General features: G+C 43.2%; 1 protein-coding gene across 4 annotated transcripts in view; it reads left to right on the plus strand.

Annotated features, from left to right (window-relative positions):
• Nucleotides 1–15179, plus strand: part of BANP (BTG3 associated nuclear protein) — a 52301-nt gene extending 37122 nt beyond the window's left edge. For 2 of the 4 annotated variants that reach the window (XM_019619872.2, XM_031555465.1), the window contains exon 6: nt 5519–6735. In XM_019619872.2, the coding sequence (XP_019475417.1) occupies nt 5519–5656 (138 nt within the window). In that variant the 3' untranslated portion in view covers nt 5657–6735. Of the gene's footprint in view, nt 1–5518; nt 6736–12267 lie in introns of those variants that run through there. The other 2 variants (XM_019619874.2, XM_019619876.2) reach the window with 2 other exon arrangements.
• Nucleotides 15180–16288: the final 1109 nt, after the last annotated feature.

The raw sequence follows: 16288 nt of genomic DNA on the forward strand, positions 1-16288 counted from the left end.
TTTGTGCCCTTAATCTTTTCAAGTAAATATATCCAATTAGATTTTACATTTGGAAAGGAAGGAAGCATGGAGGAAAGACACAGGCTTAATTGAGTACACTGAGAGCAGAAGGAAAGAACTGCTTCTTTGAAGATAAATGAAGGAGAGTGGTGAGGTGCTGGAACAGCTGCCCAGAGAGGCTGTGGATGCCCCATCCATCCCTGGAGGTGTTCAAGGCCAGGGTGGATGGGGCCCTGGGCAGCCTGGGCTGCTATGAAATGTGGAGGTTGGTGGTCCAGCAGGGGGTTGGAGCTTCGTGATCCTTGGGGTCCATTCCAACCCAAGCCATTCCATGATTCTGTGACCTCACCATAAGTGAGAACATCACAGTTGCCTTTCAAATCAACTTGCTTTCTCCATCTTCTGGTGATCGTTAATTACTACAATTCATCAGCTATGCTCTTCTGTCTTTTTCTGTCCTTTTCTGCTGTGAGACCCAGCCTGCCCTTATGTGCAGAAAAAAATCCCTCTGCTGATGGGGCTGTAAACAGTCTTCAGTAGCAAAATCTCGTATGTATTTCTGGCATTTTTCGTTCAGTTCAGCTCTTGGCAAAGTGAAACATGAAGGAAATAGCTTCCCATTAATAACAGAAGATCCAAAATTGACCCTGCTTTCATGCTTCATTTCAGTGACGCAGGTAAAGATTTGTTTTGGGAGCAAATAGTAAATTCCAGCAGATAGTTGGCTCTAAGCGCATAATATAATGTCTGTGCTTTAAACACCAAGTTTTTCCCTGGTGCTTCTTAAGGCTTAGACATTATGTCACTCAACTATTTTTGTTTTCTGTTCCCAATGCAATATCTTAATGACCTGTAGAGTCTTGCACTCACATTGTAACCTTTGTTGCTGTTCCTTGCCTTACTGATCAAAAGTAATGAAGTGCACAGAGATGCTAAAATCAGCTTATTATTTTAATACTGAAAAATATTAGGCTTTTTTCCTCCAAATTATTTTTGTTTTGTGTGTGCTCTGGGCTGGTGGAAGAAGTGAATAAAAGTGATTTGTTCATCTCTCATACTTTGTTTGATACAGTCCATGAGTGACAGAGTCCATAGAGTGATCAGCAGTGGTTGTACAGCAAGGCTGTTTAATGAAGGCTTTGGAAAAGGATAATATTTTCTGTCATCTTTTTTCTATTTTTCTCCTAAGAGGGTGGGTTGTTCCATTAAAATTCCATTCAAGCAGACAGGAGCATTTATAATGCTCCAAAGAATACGTTCTCTATTTTTGAGTATATTATGTTCTTTATTCACCCAAATCTTGTTTTAATATTGCTGTAAACTTAATAAGAAGAGATGAGATATGAAGCGATAATCTTTTAAATATAAGGAAAAATAATTTTCTCCACCTTCGTAGAAGGCATAGGTCTAAGCCATCCCTTATTAGAGATTTTGGCAATAAAAATCTCTGCTTGTAGAATAGCAGTCCCCACAAAGCTATCTGCTGTGCTAATCTGGAGAAATCATTTCTTTTTTGTTTTGTTTGGCTTTTTTTTAACGCTCCTCACTTATGATTTTTCTCCCCATGCGATAGGAGCCGTGTTGCAGACGTGCCCATCTCCCATCGCCGCTCTGACAGCTCTGTGCTCCGTTAGGTGCAGTAGCAGGGCTGCCCTTTGGACCACGGGTGCTTTCAGAAATCTCCATCCCCCATTGCAGTCTGCAACCCATGAAGAATTCTGGGGGGTGATGGGAGGGTTGGGCTGTTGGTACCCAGGATGGCTTCATGCTGTATGTATTATATATCTTTGGCTGGAAACCAGCTACTTGCTTGTAGCTGGCTGACCCCGATGATTGCTTAACTGTTCAGCATGGAGAGATCTCATTTCATCGTGATGAGAAACAAAGTGCTTGTGTTCGTGTGTGCGTGTTGTCAGGTTACTAAATGGCAGGTATAGAGTTCAGGCCGTTAGTGCGGTTAAACTTTGCACTGCGTTAAGTGCAACAGTAAATCTCAATGATTTAAACCCGTCTCCAGGTTTCCATGCTGTCTGCCTCTCTTGGGCGATCCAGGGGATGTTTTGCTGTTTCACAAACAGGAGGACGCCCCTGCTTTGCCTCCTCTCTTGGAGCATTTGCTTTCTTGAGGAGTTGGGGCACAACAGCTCTCTGTTTTCCAAGTTAAACCATGGAGGCTCATTTGCAGATGAGCACTGAGTTTATCTGTGAGGGAAAACCTACATGGTTTACACAGGCTTTCCACAAAGGCTTTTGTTAGATAATGCTGCGCACAGTGAGATTTCACCACTGATTGACTTGGAGCATGTGTTGTTTTTTGTATTTAATCCCTTTCATCTTCCCAACAGATTTTCAGTCCAGTTTTTCAGAATTCTTGAAATATTTTGAAGTAGAGGAGCAAATATTGAATAAATTGAAGTAGGATGTTGGAAGAACATTCCTTTGTGATTTGTGCGCTGACTTGGAACAAACCATATAGAAAACCACATTTCTGCAGCTGGAGTTCTTAATAGTTAATTTTTGTCTCAAGCAGACACCGATGTTAAAGAACTACAAAATGGCCAATTTGCTGCTTGCTTTAGGGATTGAAATCCCACATCAGCAGCACAGTTTTCAGTTCCGATCTCAGATGCTATTTTAATTAGCCGAGATGTATTCGGTGTATTCAAAATCTCACTTTATTACTGTAACATTTGGAAAGTATATTTGGGAAACTATCCCCAGTAGCTTGCTTTTTAGCCATTTCTTCGGTGCTCTGTGAACAGAGTTCTTCTTTGTGGAATAAGTACTTGAAATTATAAGCTTGATTGAATTTATTTGATCTGATCTGCTGGGACTAATTGCTGTATGCAAGCTCTGTCAATTATCCATCTAGAGCTATCGTTCCCAACTGATCTGGAAGCATAAAGCAGCTCTGCTTTACACGGAGATACTCTCTTTGATAGTGATGCTGGGCTCCAACCAGGACTGGGCTCTGAATGAAGCTGTGTTATAAATGGCTCTGTGTTTTTTTTTTTTTTTTTTTTTCAACTGTTTCTCCTCCTGAAATAGATCATTCCCTGCTTTTGGAATGACGCTATGTATTTATGTTAAACAGCACAAGTGTTACAGAGTTCACCAGGAGGAAGCGTTAGATTTAAATCACATGGCAGGTTAGTGTGATTTTTCTGATTAACTGTTTTGTTGCAAGTGCTGGTAATGACCCTGAAAATGGGGAATCTCAGTCCCATGGCTGTGACACAGGAGGTGCTGTTACACCCAACTCATCTGACTTAGGCTCTGCTTTGTGTCCGGGACTCTGTGTTCTGCTTCAGGGCTGTAGCTTGACTCCAAACTACAGCCAGCCCATTGGTTTCAATTGGTAAAAAGAAATAAAGAGGCTTGTAGAAGTCTCTATAATGCATCGGATTCAGGTAGAAGTAGAATGTCAGCAGTGCTGGTAGGTAAGCAGAGGTATCAACTCATAATGACAAAATGTTAATCGGAATTTATGCATCTCAGAACTGTTTTGTGCAACTTCTTTTTGGAGTTTTTTTCTTCCTGTATTAAAGCATTTTGCACGTATGATAGTAGGAAAACAGCAGCGTGTGTGTCAGGGATAGGACATCTGTGCTGTATGAACACAGGAGATGTGGAGAGCAAAACCAAAGAGGTTGTTCCAACAGCAGTGATTTTGTTGTTGGCTTTGGGATCATGTTTTCCATCAGGATAAATTTGTTCTATAGTAGGTCAATAAAAAAGAGTTATCAAATGGTGAAAGGGTTTGGAAGCATACAGAAAAGAGTAGATGCCAGTGATGCATACACCAAAACTCAGTACCAAATATAAAGCTCTGGTCAGTGAAACTGACTCTGTCCCACACACGTGTGTGTGAGTGGGTTGTGATTTGGTGTGAACCTGGATTGCACATCTAAAGGGAAGTCACTTCTGTCCATAGGTCTGTTCAGTGCAGGAACAGGGCGCTGATCTTCAGAGATGTGTAATAAAATGCCAGATTTTTACCTTTTGGTGCGTGTTTTTCATTGTCAGTGGTGATAAATCAGGGAGATGCTGCGTGAAACGCAGGGAAAGGAGTGATCAGTGAATCATCTGTTCTGAATTAAACTGTGACTCAATCGAGCATAACGGGAGTGGAACTGTCAAAAACGTTTGTCATTGGACTAATTCTTTTCCAAGTGATTCCAAGAGCTCCGTTATTTGGTGTCTGTTCAACACTGGACTCTAAATAATGAAATCACTCATGAAGTTCATGAATGCGTTTCACGGCAGCTTGTGGAGATCTATCCTTAAAAGCTGCAGATCTGAGGAACAGGTTTGTCTTCTGTGGAGCTACTCCAAATTAAGATGACCTTCCGATGGATCCGTGTCTGTAATTTAGAGCAGATAGTAGTTGTGGAAGACTGGGAACGATTGAGGTAGACGTGGGTCGGTAGGACTGCTCAGGGATATTTCTATTTCGTCTTTGAGGAAAGAATGGTTACGTAGGAGCATTTATTGGGTATGTTGGCTGCAAATGTCTGCAGAGGAAACGCTCCCTTCCCTTGGGAAGACTTAAATTACACCAGTTCCTTAAAGAACACCCTTTGCCCTTAAGATACCTGTGACTTTCTAGAGTTTATCTGTTGATTGCAGCATGCTTTAGTTTTCTGAGTGCTGAGTACTGCGTATTTCATTGCTATGGGAGTGCAGTGGAATGCATTTCGAGACTGCTGTCTAACTTGTTTGCTAAAAACTGTCCCTTCCAACTCCTACAAAGTCAGAACATCCGAAGTCCGAATTGGGTCTGTGTTTTCCTGGCGGAGCAGCACATTTAATGCTTGCTGCACTGCCTGAGGCCCCCACTTATTATCACTGAATTGTAAACTTCTTCCAGCGATTGTTTGTTTTTCTGGAAAGCTACAATGAAAGCTACAGCAAAGAGAGTCAGAGGAACAAAAGAATTCCTCGGACATTGCAAAACCGTTGACCAAATGGACGCTGTTAGTGCTCTCGATCCAGTGGCTCTTGATTCATTGGCTCTGGTTGGACTGGTGGCTTCTGTGCTGTGTTGGCAGCCAGGGAGTCAATTAAGGACATTCCATCTTTCTAACACAGTTTTAATCTTATTTCCAGTTCCACTGCATCAGACCAAGCCAGATTGTTTTATAGATTTTGATGTTTATTTAATATTTTTTTCCTAGCCTGAAATATGAAGTAGAAGAGCCTTTCCGTGTCAACGGCAAAATTAGGAGTGCAAACTTCTCAAACTTGAAAACTGACAGATTTGGACTGGATTGTCTTGGAGGTCTTTTCCAACCTTAATGCTTCTGTGATTCTCTCCCATCGTTTCTCTCCTTTGGTATTATACATTTTCAGGCAAATATATAATTTTTGCCCTCGGGATTTCCCAGAATGAAAAGCCTTCTAATTATAGACTAGTGTATAATTGTAGAAGAGGAAAGCATAGTTCATTTAAAAAAATAACAACTTAAATTACCCGTTGGAAGTGAAAAACATCCCTCTAAATGTGTTTTGCTCACAGCAGGAAAGCAGAACGGGAGAGTTGGTGGTTCCCCCCCGACCAGACTCGGTAATGGCACACGGCATCAGCGGCTGCTGCCCCACGTCTGCAGACGGCACTGAGCACAGAAACAACTCCTGTCTCAAAGTCCAGCCCTAGCAGATAAGGGCTTTGCCTTCCATCCAACTCAGATCTCGTTGTCAGTGCAAATACTGAGGTTTAGTTTGAATTGTTGTCCGAATTCACACCAACGCTAGATTGGTTCCAAATGTTGAGAGTTGTGTTTTCCAGTTTGAGTGGAGCGTTTTAGAGGAAAGAGAAATGGATTTGTCATCTTGTTTGTGCTTTTACTTAATTATTAGTAAAGCAGAAATTGGGGCAAAATATTCGAACGCGGTGAAAATCGTTGCTTTTCTCCACCCGGCAAAAACCGAAAGCTAAAATAAAATGTCCTCAGGCAGCACAACAACGTTACTTTGTGACATTGAAACGCGGCAAGGAAAGGAAAACGAAAGTCAGAATTGTGCTGTGTTTAAAGAGGGCTGCCTCCTGTGTGCCTCTGCGCCGTGTTTGATACCGTGGAGTTTTATGATCAATGCAGTGCTGCTGATAGCATCTCGGCGCTGCGTTCGGTGCCGTTCCCCTGCATTCCCTCTCAGTGTGAAACGTAGCGGAGGTGCACGGCAGCCTGGTTGCTCCAGCATGTCGGCTGTGCTGTGTGTGATATTGGGGTCGAATTTAAGAAGCCATGTATAGCAGTGTGATTTTGCAGCTGTGCCTGAGCTGGGCTGCTGTTGGGACTGCTTAGGTTACCAGGCATCCATAAGAGAAGTTACCTTCACCTTGTGCTGTTAGCTTTGTGCCTGCGATCCTTGTGGGTAATGCAAAGATCGAAGCACAGTTGGGAATTGTTTCGAGAGCTTTAAGGAAAAAGAAATGGGGAGGAACAGCTCCTGTGTGCGTCCTGGTGGAGCTGCTGCTGAAATCCTGTTGAGGAGCGGTGCTATCGAAGTGTTGTGCTTACAGAGTACGGAGGAAATGAAATGATTTTCTCTGACCGCCAGACCCCGCGAGGAATCAAAAGCAGTTTAACGCCGTGATTTGGTAATTCTGCGCTTCCTCCGAGGCCGTGTGCAGGAAAACGCTTTGTTTCACTGGTCAGAGTTTTATCACCTAACTGAAGGGAGCTGCAGAGCTGTGCCAGCAGCAGTGCAGTGTTCTGAGCATCCCGGAACGTTTGAAAACATCCAAGGAATATGTGACAATTGGAAGAACTATGTAGGTAGAGGATAATTTGGTTACGTGAGTTGCACCCATCTTGTGCAGATGGCCATGCAGCTGATCAGATGGCTGGCTTTGTTTAGATGTTACACGCAGCAGCTCTTTGCTTCACTGAGCATTTCCATTGCTAATTATTTCCTTCGTTTTCATACGCGTTGCTGGACACTGGGTAATGTTTTGCCTGAAATCTCTTAAGCTACAGCTTCCATCACCACCACGGAGGAGCTGAACGTGGAAGCCAGTGAATGGAGCTCCCAGCTGTCTTTTTAACCCAGTAACACCAGATGCATTGTGTAACAGTACCACAAAGCTCACTTTTCTGTTCTGAAAGCAGCGTTGGTTGGAAAGAGGGAGCCTTCGTTTGGGCACAGCCGTGACAGAAGTCAGCTCTGTGGCTTATGGCTCTGCACAGACATAGGTTAGGGCATCCATTGCATCTGAGCTGTGAATTTGAAGTTGCTTTCCAATTATTTTGATCTAGGAGGGTTGTTTTTTTAAATTATTATTATTATTTTTATTTGGTGAAAGACTTTGTGGGTCTTCTGAGCATTAAATGGCAACGTCTTAGGAATCAGCTTCAATAAAGACTTCATTTCTGAGCTGTTCTTTGAAGCCTTTTTGAACTGTTCTTTTTAGGTCAAAAACTAGACTTTCTCTCCTCTCCATATGTCTCCATACGTCTGTCTAATCAGGAGCTTGTTTCTCCCTCAGGATGGGCTCTGGCATCTCTTTTCTCCAGTTGCTCCAGGAAAAGTTTGGCTCCCAAAGAACCTTCTCATTTTGGCTTTGCATTGGTTTCCCCTGCTCTGTGTTCTCAGAGCCCATCAAAGGCTGCCTCCTGGCTCCCTCCTGCCCTGACATTCCTTCCCAGCCGTGCTTTTTGCTGAAACTTCAGGAATATCCTGTGCTGCTCCCTTTGAAGTGTGCTCGTGCCACTTTTGCATAACTGGTTTCAAGCCCCAGCAGCCTCTCTCAGATTCCAAGCCATTTGGGCAGCTCTCTCCCTGGGGCTCCCAGTGACTGCCAGGTACCACCCTGCATCCCACTCACTGCCAGGTTCCTGGCACAGAGCTGCTGGCACAGCCCCAGAAATGTGATCTCAAGTTATGACTTCATGCAAAAAAATTACAGCATTTGCTTGCGAGCCGTAACCGAGATTAGAAATTGTAAGGGAGCATCGCTTTTTTGTTTTCATTTCCTGCTTGCCGGTTTGTTGCTTCTATGGAAGTATTCTGTTGAATTGCTCGGGACTGCTTTCCTCTTTGATATCATCTTTATTTGTTGTGAATTGGTTGTGTTATGCAGTCAGTCCTTCCTCTATAACCTTTCTTGAAAGCATTGTGAGATCTAACAGCTATGTGTTCTGAAATGCATATATTTCAGAAGCAAACTTGATTGTGCCAGGTTGTCACGCTTGCCAATTAACAGACTGAGTGTATTCTTGCATATCAAATCCTCCAGCTTCATACCACTGTGCTGTGTTTAAAAGGAAAAACAACCAAAAAATGTGAGTCGCTTGCACATAATGCAGAAAAAAGTGTCACGCTTAGGGTTAATGATTGTGCTTAATTTCAGCCAGAAGGACCGGAGACATTCCTTGGTAGCTTTGGTGGTGCTTTGGGAGCTGAGTTTTCCAGGCAGGGTATCTGTAGAGGGTTGTCAAACGTAGGCTGCCAACTTGGAACAGACCATAGAACTTAGAAAAGACGCATATATCAAAACATACAAAGGCACACATGCAAAAATCTCATGGGATAGCTGAATTCCATGCTGTACCAGGCATAAAAAGAAAACAGTGTAGTCAGTGGGAGAGCAGAGAATTTAAAGTCTGCGTTTGCTAGGTGTGCGGGAAAGCTGAAACCCAAATGGGTTGAGTACAACAAAAAGGAATGCGGTTGGGCTGCAATAGCTCTTCTGGCACTCCTGATGCATTTAGCCATTTTCTTTCAGCTCTGAAAGAGAGAGAAAGAAAAGTAACTGTGAAATTGGATTGAAGAAATCAGAATGGTGCTGCGCTCTGGTAAGATCCAAAATATAGGGCAGCTGTTCATTCGTACCTCCTAAGGCTGAGCGTACTAAAACAGGTTGAAATGATAGAAAATCCTGTGGCTAATCAAACTCGAGAGCTATTTTTTCAATTCTGAAGGATTTCTTTTTACTGTCAGTGCGATGGTAGGGGATAAGGGATAAGATCACAATTGTAATCTGATGGAGAAAGCTTGGAAGCAGAACGCCTTTCAAAGCAGCAATGCTCATCAATAGAAGCAAGCTGTATGGCTTATGGGAAGGCAGTGGGTATGGCCAGGCTGCTGTGGATGGAGCAGAATGCACATGCTGCAGAAGAAGGGACCTGCAGCCCCAGCCCATTTGCTTTTGTTTTATCTAGCAGCTCTGCCTCCTCACAAAGGCGGGAGGGCTGTCGCAACAGCCCACAAAAAGCAGAATTATGGTTTTTATGCGGATTTTAATCTTTTTTTTGCCAGCGATGGTTTGTTCAGATTGTTGTCTGAGTTCGGTTCAGTGCTGGAGATGCTCTGCTGGAAATTACAGCATGGTTTGATAGCGTGGAGCAGTGATGGCCGCTGTGTGGCCCGGGGCAGCCATTTGGCCTGTCTGAAGAATTTATTGCCTGGGCTGCGGTTGCTGCAGTAGTTGTGCTAGAAAGTTCTCCTCTGAGTCTCTGCAGCACTGTCACTCTTTTTGGATGTGTCTGCAACAGGGAGGAGAGGAGATGAATAGCATTCTGGAGCTGGTCTGACTCGCTCATGAGCTTGCCCATGGGAGTAGGCCCTGCGGTGAAGGCAGCTCAGGAGGCGCTCAGGTTGGGGGATGTTCGTGGGCTGGGGAGCAGCTCGGAGCAGGAGGGAGAGGAGATGGCTGCAGGTGGGGTGAGCCGGGCAGGGAGGAGCTGCAAAGGAGCTGCTGGGTGGTGTTTTCTTGGCGTATATGTTGGGATGGGGTGGGCAGATCCGGGGCAGTAAGTGAGGGAAGAGAGCTGCCCTTGGGCTGCCTTACCCCAGAAGAGGAAAAACTCCAAACCAACTGAAGTCACAGGGATGTGACAATACAGAAATGGCTTCAGCCTGTACTGTTACCTCCGTGTACTTGGGACCAAAGGCCGGGAACCAGTAGGTAGCAGTTGCTAGATAAATTAGGCACTGGTGCAGTGAAAAGGAGGAGGAGGTTTTGGCCTCGATACAGCTGTGTGAGAAGCGTTCAGGATTTGTCTCTGGGAGGCCAGCTGACCATCAGCCACTAACTGGTATTGCCAAATAGAGCAAGTGGGTGATATCCTGCTGGAAAATAGAGGTTATTTTTTGACTGTGTAGAGGACTAGCCAACGAAAAACAACACTCAGACATTTTGTTTGCAGACATGATTTCTGGAGTTTTAGCCAAAAGCACAGTGGAACAAAGACCGAAGTTAAATTTAGTACATGTCAACCTGATCAAAACCAAGTATACACAGACAAAGCCTGTCCAGATTCAGACACAATGCGGCCTGCAGTTGCCAGAGCTTGCACAGAGGATGGGATCTTGCAGAAAGGAGCTCAAGCCGTTAATTACAGCAGAGGCAGTGTATCTCCAGTGTCACTGTGTGAATGTGGTAGGCCTTGTGGCAGCTTATTTAAAGGTAGTAAACCATTGTTTTTATGGTTTTGTGCAAAAATAACTCCTTAAAAACGTGCGCTATGACTGTCCAAGAGTTAAAAACAGATCTTCAGGGAGCACTAGGAGCTTTTGTAACCTCAGATCAGTGAAAACCCTTGCTACTGGGGCTGGATGAGGTACTGTTAAATTGTAGAATAGCAGCACTGAATATTGCCTTTTGGCATTTTGTTCAATGGAGGAGTGGAAACAATAATGCCTGCACTGCATAGAAAGCAATGTTAGCATTGAACTGAAGGACAGGAAATGATTTATTAATAATTTGGGTTTTGTCTATGGAACTGATGCTGTGGGGTTGGTGGTAAGGGGCAGATACAGGCAGCAGGATGCTGTGTGTGAGAGTTGACCCACGCAAGCATAGTGCACAGCAACAGAAGATAGATGCACCATTTCTGGAAAAAAAAAAAATGTGATTTTGCAAGGAAATGTTTCAAACAGGCAAGTGTTAGAGGCTGTGAGTGCCAAGGGGCAGTGAGCAAGCAGCCCTCCATCAGCAACACCAGTTTGCTTTCAGGGAGTCAGCAGGTCCAGGCATTGGCACCGAGCAAGAAATGCTGAGCACAAGGTTGGCTGTGAATATTTCATTCCAGCTCCTGACATTTTTCTCTTGAGCTAATCTGCTCATTTAAGAGAAATAAACTTCCAGCCGTGCAGCAAAACCTGCATCACCTTGTCGTGTTCCCTGAGAGCACAGGCCTGGTTGGAGCCCAACGAGAGGAGAAAACGGACCTGTGAGTTGCTTTAGTTCTTCCTTCTGAACGGATGGATCTGTTGATAAACCACGACGCCCGTTTTGTGTCAATTAATGCTATGACAACGTGAGAGTAACTTCAGCCAGCTTCTATCTTTTCTATCTTTATGGTAGTGTTTGTTTATCAATGTTTATAGGGAATTGTCTTCACAACAGTCTCCGTATTATCGCTGGAGCAGATTTTATTCATTAAGCCCCTTGCAACCACAGAACTGATCAGAATACGAAGTATTTCACAACAGAGTAAACAAAGGCAAGCTTGCGGTCACAAGTACCCGACGTGTTCTCCCAGAGAGGCTGGGAAGCATTGGTTTCACGTTCCTGTCGTTGCTGTGGCTTCTAATTCCCATTGCTTGCAGGCTGTGTTGGAGCAGGCAGAGCGAGGATGGAAGATACCATAAATTTCTCAGCATTTAAACTTGGGGAGCGTGAATCATTTCTTTCTTGGAATAACTTTAATAGAAGAATAGAATCCAACCTGATGAGAAAAACGTGCAAAATCTTTTTCCTTTTCCTCCCGTGTTTCAATGCTTCTTTTTCCAGCCTATTTTTATCGTGAACACTTGGAGAAACCTAAGAAACTTGGAGTTGTAACGCTTGCAGATTGAGAGCACTGTGAAAAGGCATTTTGCTAGGAGGCTTATTTTAAGGAACAGTAGACTTCCAACCAATTAGAAAAGAAAATAATTTGTCTGGGATAGTTTACATTAGATTCTGAACAATTTCGGCAACTTTGGGGATGTTAGAAATTGGTTGGATTTCCTTCTGAAGAGATGAAACATCATTCCTAATGTAAGTTACAGTGATATCAGATGTCAAGAGCGTATGGAAGCTTATATCTCACAGAGGCGATGCCAGAAGGATAGCAATGCGTTCAGTAATTCCCTGGGTTTACAAGAAGTGGTGGATTATATTCACTTGAATTGTACTCGGTTACGATGTCATTCTTGGGATGTTTTATCTTGGTGATTTCAAAATACTGAATAAGAGCAAAGCATGACAAGCTCAGCGAAGATAATTCAGAGGCTCTCAGCCCTAACAGAAATATTGACAATACTTTGTTGTTTTAGGACTTGGATTTATGGTTCTTGGGGATCTATTCCACTCCATAATGTCATATAATCCATTGAGTGCTGAACTGAAAGCCAAAACTCCTCCTGCTCAGATCCTGTGCCTGCTGTTGCTCAGTTGGACTTCAATAATTGGTGTGAAGGAATACGGCCACAAACCGTGGGTGAGAAATGTGAGGCTGTGTGACGAAGCTCCTTAACATATAGCACCTTATTGCTGTAAGCACTGAGCTAGAGCAAGGATTTCTCATACACGCTGTCTGTTCCATTGCAGGCAAGGGTTCATGTTAACCTGCAGTCTTTTTTAATTGCTGGAGGTGTAAAGTTTACCCCTTTCTGGCATGTGGGAGACAGCAAGGCGATGACTTCAGTGTGGCTCATGGATTTCTAACTTGTAGTTATTATTGTGTTCTTTGTAAAACTTGCGTTCGTTTTGCCAGGAGGAACTGATAGTAGCAGGTTGAAATATCTAGAGGCAAAAACATTCATTTCTAAAGAATTTAAAATGGTAAATTTTACAGTTTGTCATCAGTGATCCTGATGCTGCACCAACCAACCCCAAATCTGTAGGCTGCTTCCTTGGCCCTTCCAGCTTTGAACGGACAGCGTGACAGCTAGCAGCAATCAGGAAACCATTCATCTGAATGCCTCTTCTTTTGTGCGCATCTTTCACTCGCTCTCAGTGCATCCAGCATTGCTTCATACTCTGCAGAATGAAGCGGTGTTGGGGTGCAGTAGTGAGCAGGTACCTTGAGATTATCCAAAGTGAGCTTGGTCTGCGCCAGGGAGAGAGCGACTGTGCTTGTGCCATGGCCTGTGGTCCATTGCTCACACTTTGTTGGAATTTTGTTTACATTTCAAGTTGCTCGGTACAAAAACCACTGTTAGAATGCATAGTGGCAAAAGCAAACCTTTTATGTCTCCTCTGCTGCAATCCATTCTTAAGGCGTCTTGAACTGAATGGAAAAGGTTGGACAAGTGGACCTGGATAAGTGTCAGCTGGAAAGCTTTTGTATTTATCCACCCAAGGAGTTGCTTTTCAAAACTTATGTAAATAAGTTTAATTTTGGATAATAACTACTTGCTTTCAAGTGATTTGCTGCACTTACCGTGCCCAGCTAGTTGTACTGGTATCTTTGACTTCCGTAGATGCTCTCCTTATTGAAGGTCCTTTAAGATCAGCAATTAGTCTATACTGATAAAGCTATTTATTCTTTTCTTTTTTTATTTTGTTAGCTTGGAGGAAATGTAGGATACGTGCTAGAAATTGTAGAATCTCATCCCAGCTCTGCCACATCGTGACCCATAGGAAATTGGTGCATTGCATTGCTTCAGTTTTCTTGCCTATGTGGTAGATAGTTGCTGGTCTCATCTCTCTCCCAAGGTATTTTGTCACTCTTAAAGTGCTTGAAACTAATACCAGACTTTCTGATAAGCCCTTCCACATGCCATTTTTATGGGAGTAAAATAAAAATGAGGTTATCTAGAATTGACAACAACTGTGAATTTCAGATTAACTGTGAAGTCTTTCTGCTCGAAATCAGTGCATCCCACTGCCTTGGAAAGATCTTCTCCTCCATTATTCATTACAAGGGCCTTAAAATTATACTCCAGTGACAAAGCTTTTATTTATTTTTAGACAATTGGCATCCACTTCTGGCTGACCTAGAATGTTTCTTTGATGACAATGTCTGTGATCCAGCTGGGTTTGCTGAATGGTTGAATAAACAAAGACAGATAGTAAAATGTGGGAAAGAAAAGGCTATTTTTATTATATTAGAGAATCTGTCCAGCCGAGTCCAGGCCTGATTCTAAATGTCATGTCTGTAGCAGTACACTTCAGTTAAGTGCCCTTGTGGTCTCTGCAGTATTTCTGGAATTTTATCATTATTGGATTTCAAGGTTACGAGAAGGTTAAGACCAAAAAGTTCAGAATGAAGGTGATTCACAAAGGCCTCTTCCTTCCTGAAGCATGCATGGTATAGCTCAGGTTGAATACATAGAAGCCAGAGGATAAGTATAAGCCAGTTGTTTTCGACATTATTCATCTTTTTTCATTGTTGTTTCATTTGCTGGCCATTTGTTTTCAGCAGCTTCAAAACCAGCTTAATTTTGAGAGGATAACTCTGCTGGTAGCAAAGAGCTCCGGGTCACAGAATATACAGAAGCCTCTTGTTTTGACTGCATCAAATGGGTTTTTGAACTAAACGGTTTCCTGATCCAAGTTTTTCTTTCTTCTTCAAAACGAAGAACATAAACCAGTTACCATGAGAGCAGTGTTGAGGGCAATGGCTGGGATTCAAATCCACTGCAAATTTAGAGAAAGTCAGTCCATTCTACAAGGCTGAAAACCAAGTAGCAAACGACCTCCTTGCATGTATTTAAATTTAGTTATTACAAACAATAGTGATGAGCAGACAGCCTGATGCTGTAGCTCTGATACTCCTGGCACAGGAGGAGACTCGGTGAGCCCTGGAGTTCCAAGGGATGTAGAACTTGGGCCAATGAAAACCATTACTTCCACCATAAAAAGCAATGGCACAGCTCAGAGTTCCAGTATGAATATTGGGAAAATGTTTTTACGGGGAAAATAGTTTCACTTTTTTGTTTGGTGGGGTCGTTGCATGTCTGAACGAGGAGCAATTTTTCCAGTGTGTGTAGGATAACCAGATGTGCTTTGGCCTTGAAGTACAGTGCTGTCCTGTCAAGGCAGGGGTTAGTTCTACCATGTGAAACTACTGAGTACCCAGCGCATATTTGTCTTGGATTAGGAGCTTTAAAGGACTTATTTAGAATCCTTTCTGTTTATCAGTTTCTAGAATGTAAAAAATGGCCTTTCTTGATGACTTCAGTGTAATTTTCCATGGTTCGTACTGTTGGTGGTAATAAATAAAATGCAATAAGTTATACGTTTTTATAAGACTATTTTGGTCTTTTATTAGAATTTAATAACCCAGCCAAAGCTTCAATCAGAGCTCTTCTCTTTAACGTCAAAACAACAGTTCAGAATTGTGTACTTGAAGGCTGATCCCATTGACTGCAGAAAAACATCACCTGTACCAGTGCCAAGGAAAGCATCCGGTGAGACAGACGAAACAAAGGCAGCAAACCTTAGCCATCCAAGTGGGGTTAGGAAGTTCGTAAGAGCCAAGCACATTCTAGCTCCCATCCCCGTGCCTCTGCCTCTTGATTAGGTGTCTTGATTAGATCCTGACTTGGCTGTGTGTCAGGTGCACCAGTTACGGTTTTTGAAGGAAAAAACAACACCACAAAACATTAAATAATAATGGTAAAAATTCTTAGGGTTCTAAAAGAATTGTTTTTTATAAACGAGAGTAACTTTGTATGCGTAAGATAACGGCAAAGGATTGGCTCAAGAAACCATTGCGTGCAAGGTTGCAAATCCAGGCTGCTTTCTCCTGTGTTTCCATCCCTTCTTTTCCAATCCAAGAGTACCAGCAGTGTGCTTCTCAGTCATCCTTGACTGTCTAGTGATGGTAATGACGGAGAAAAGGAACACAAATTCTTACAGAAACTATCAGTTTGTGCTGTAACAACTTGGTTGGCCAAGATATCAGCGTCTGTGGAATCAGTTTCCAATCAGTCCTGCTGTGTCAGCATCATTTGTTACTACTAGTGGTTATAATGGGCTTGCTGTTATCTGCCTCTTCATTGCTGATTGCCTTCTGATATGGCTTAATAGATGGCTACGTGGGTCTTTGAGTTTCTCCTCAGTTGTTTTTCAAGGTGAGGATGAGTTCACCCCAGAGCAGACACCGGGACAGCAGCCTGCAGTGCATCCTGCCATTTGGGATGGGGTTGGCCTTAGGTCATAATGACAGTTGTAACGATGGAACCAGATAATTAAACAACAGTTTGGCGGTGGCTGCTGCTGTGTGGCTACAGAAGGAAAAAGATCAAGCACCCATAACACTGGGTTAGTTAGGTGTTAAGCATGCAGTTTCACACCAGTGGTTTGAAGTCAGCAATGGCCAAACCCTTGGTTCTGATCTGCAGGCTT

This window comes from Meleagris gallopavo, chromosome 13, assembly GCF_000146605.3.
Source record: "Meleagris gallopavo isolate NT-WF06-2002-E0010 breed Aviagen turkey brand Nicholas breeding stock chromosome 13, Turkey_5.1, whole genome shotgun sequence".
Taxonomy (NCBI): domain Eukaryota; kingdom Metazoa; phylum Chordata; class Aves; order Galliformes; family Phasianidae; genus Meleagris; species Meleagris gallopavo.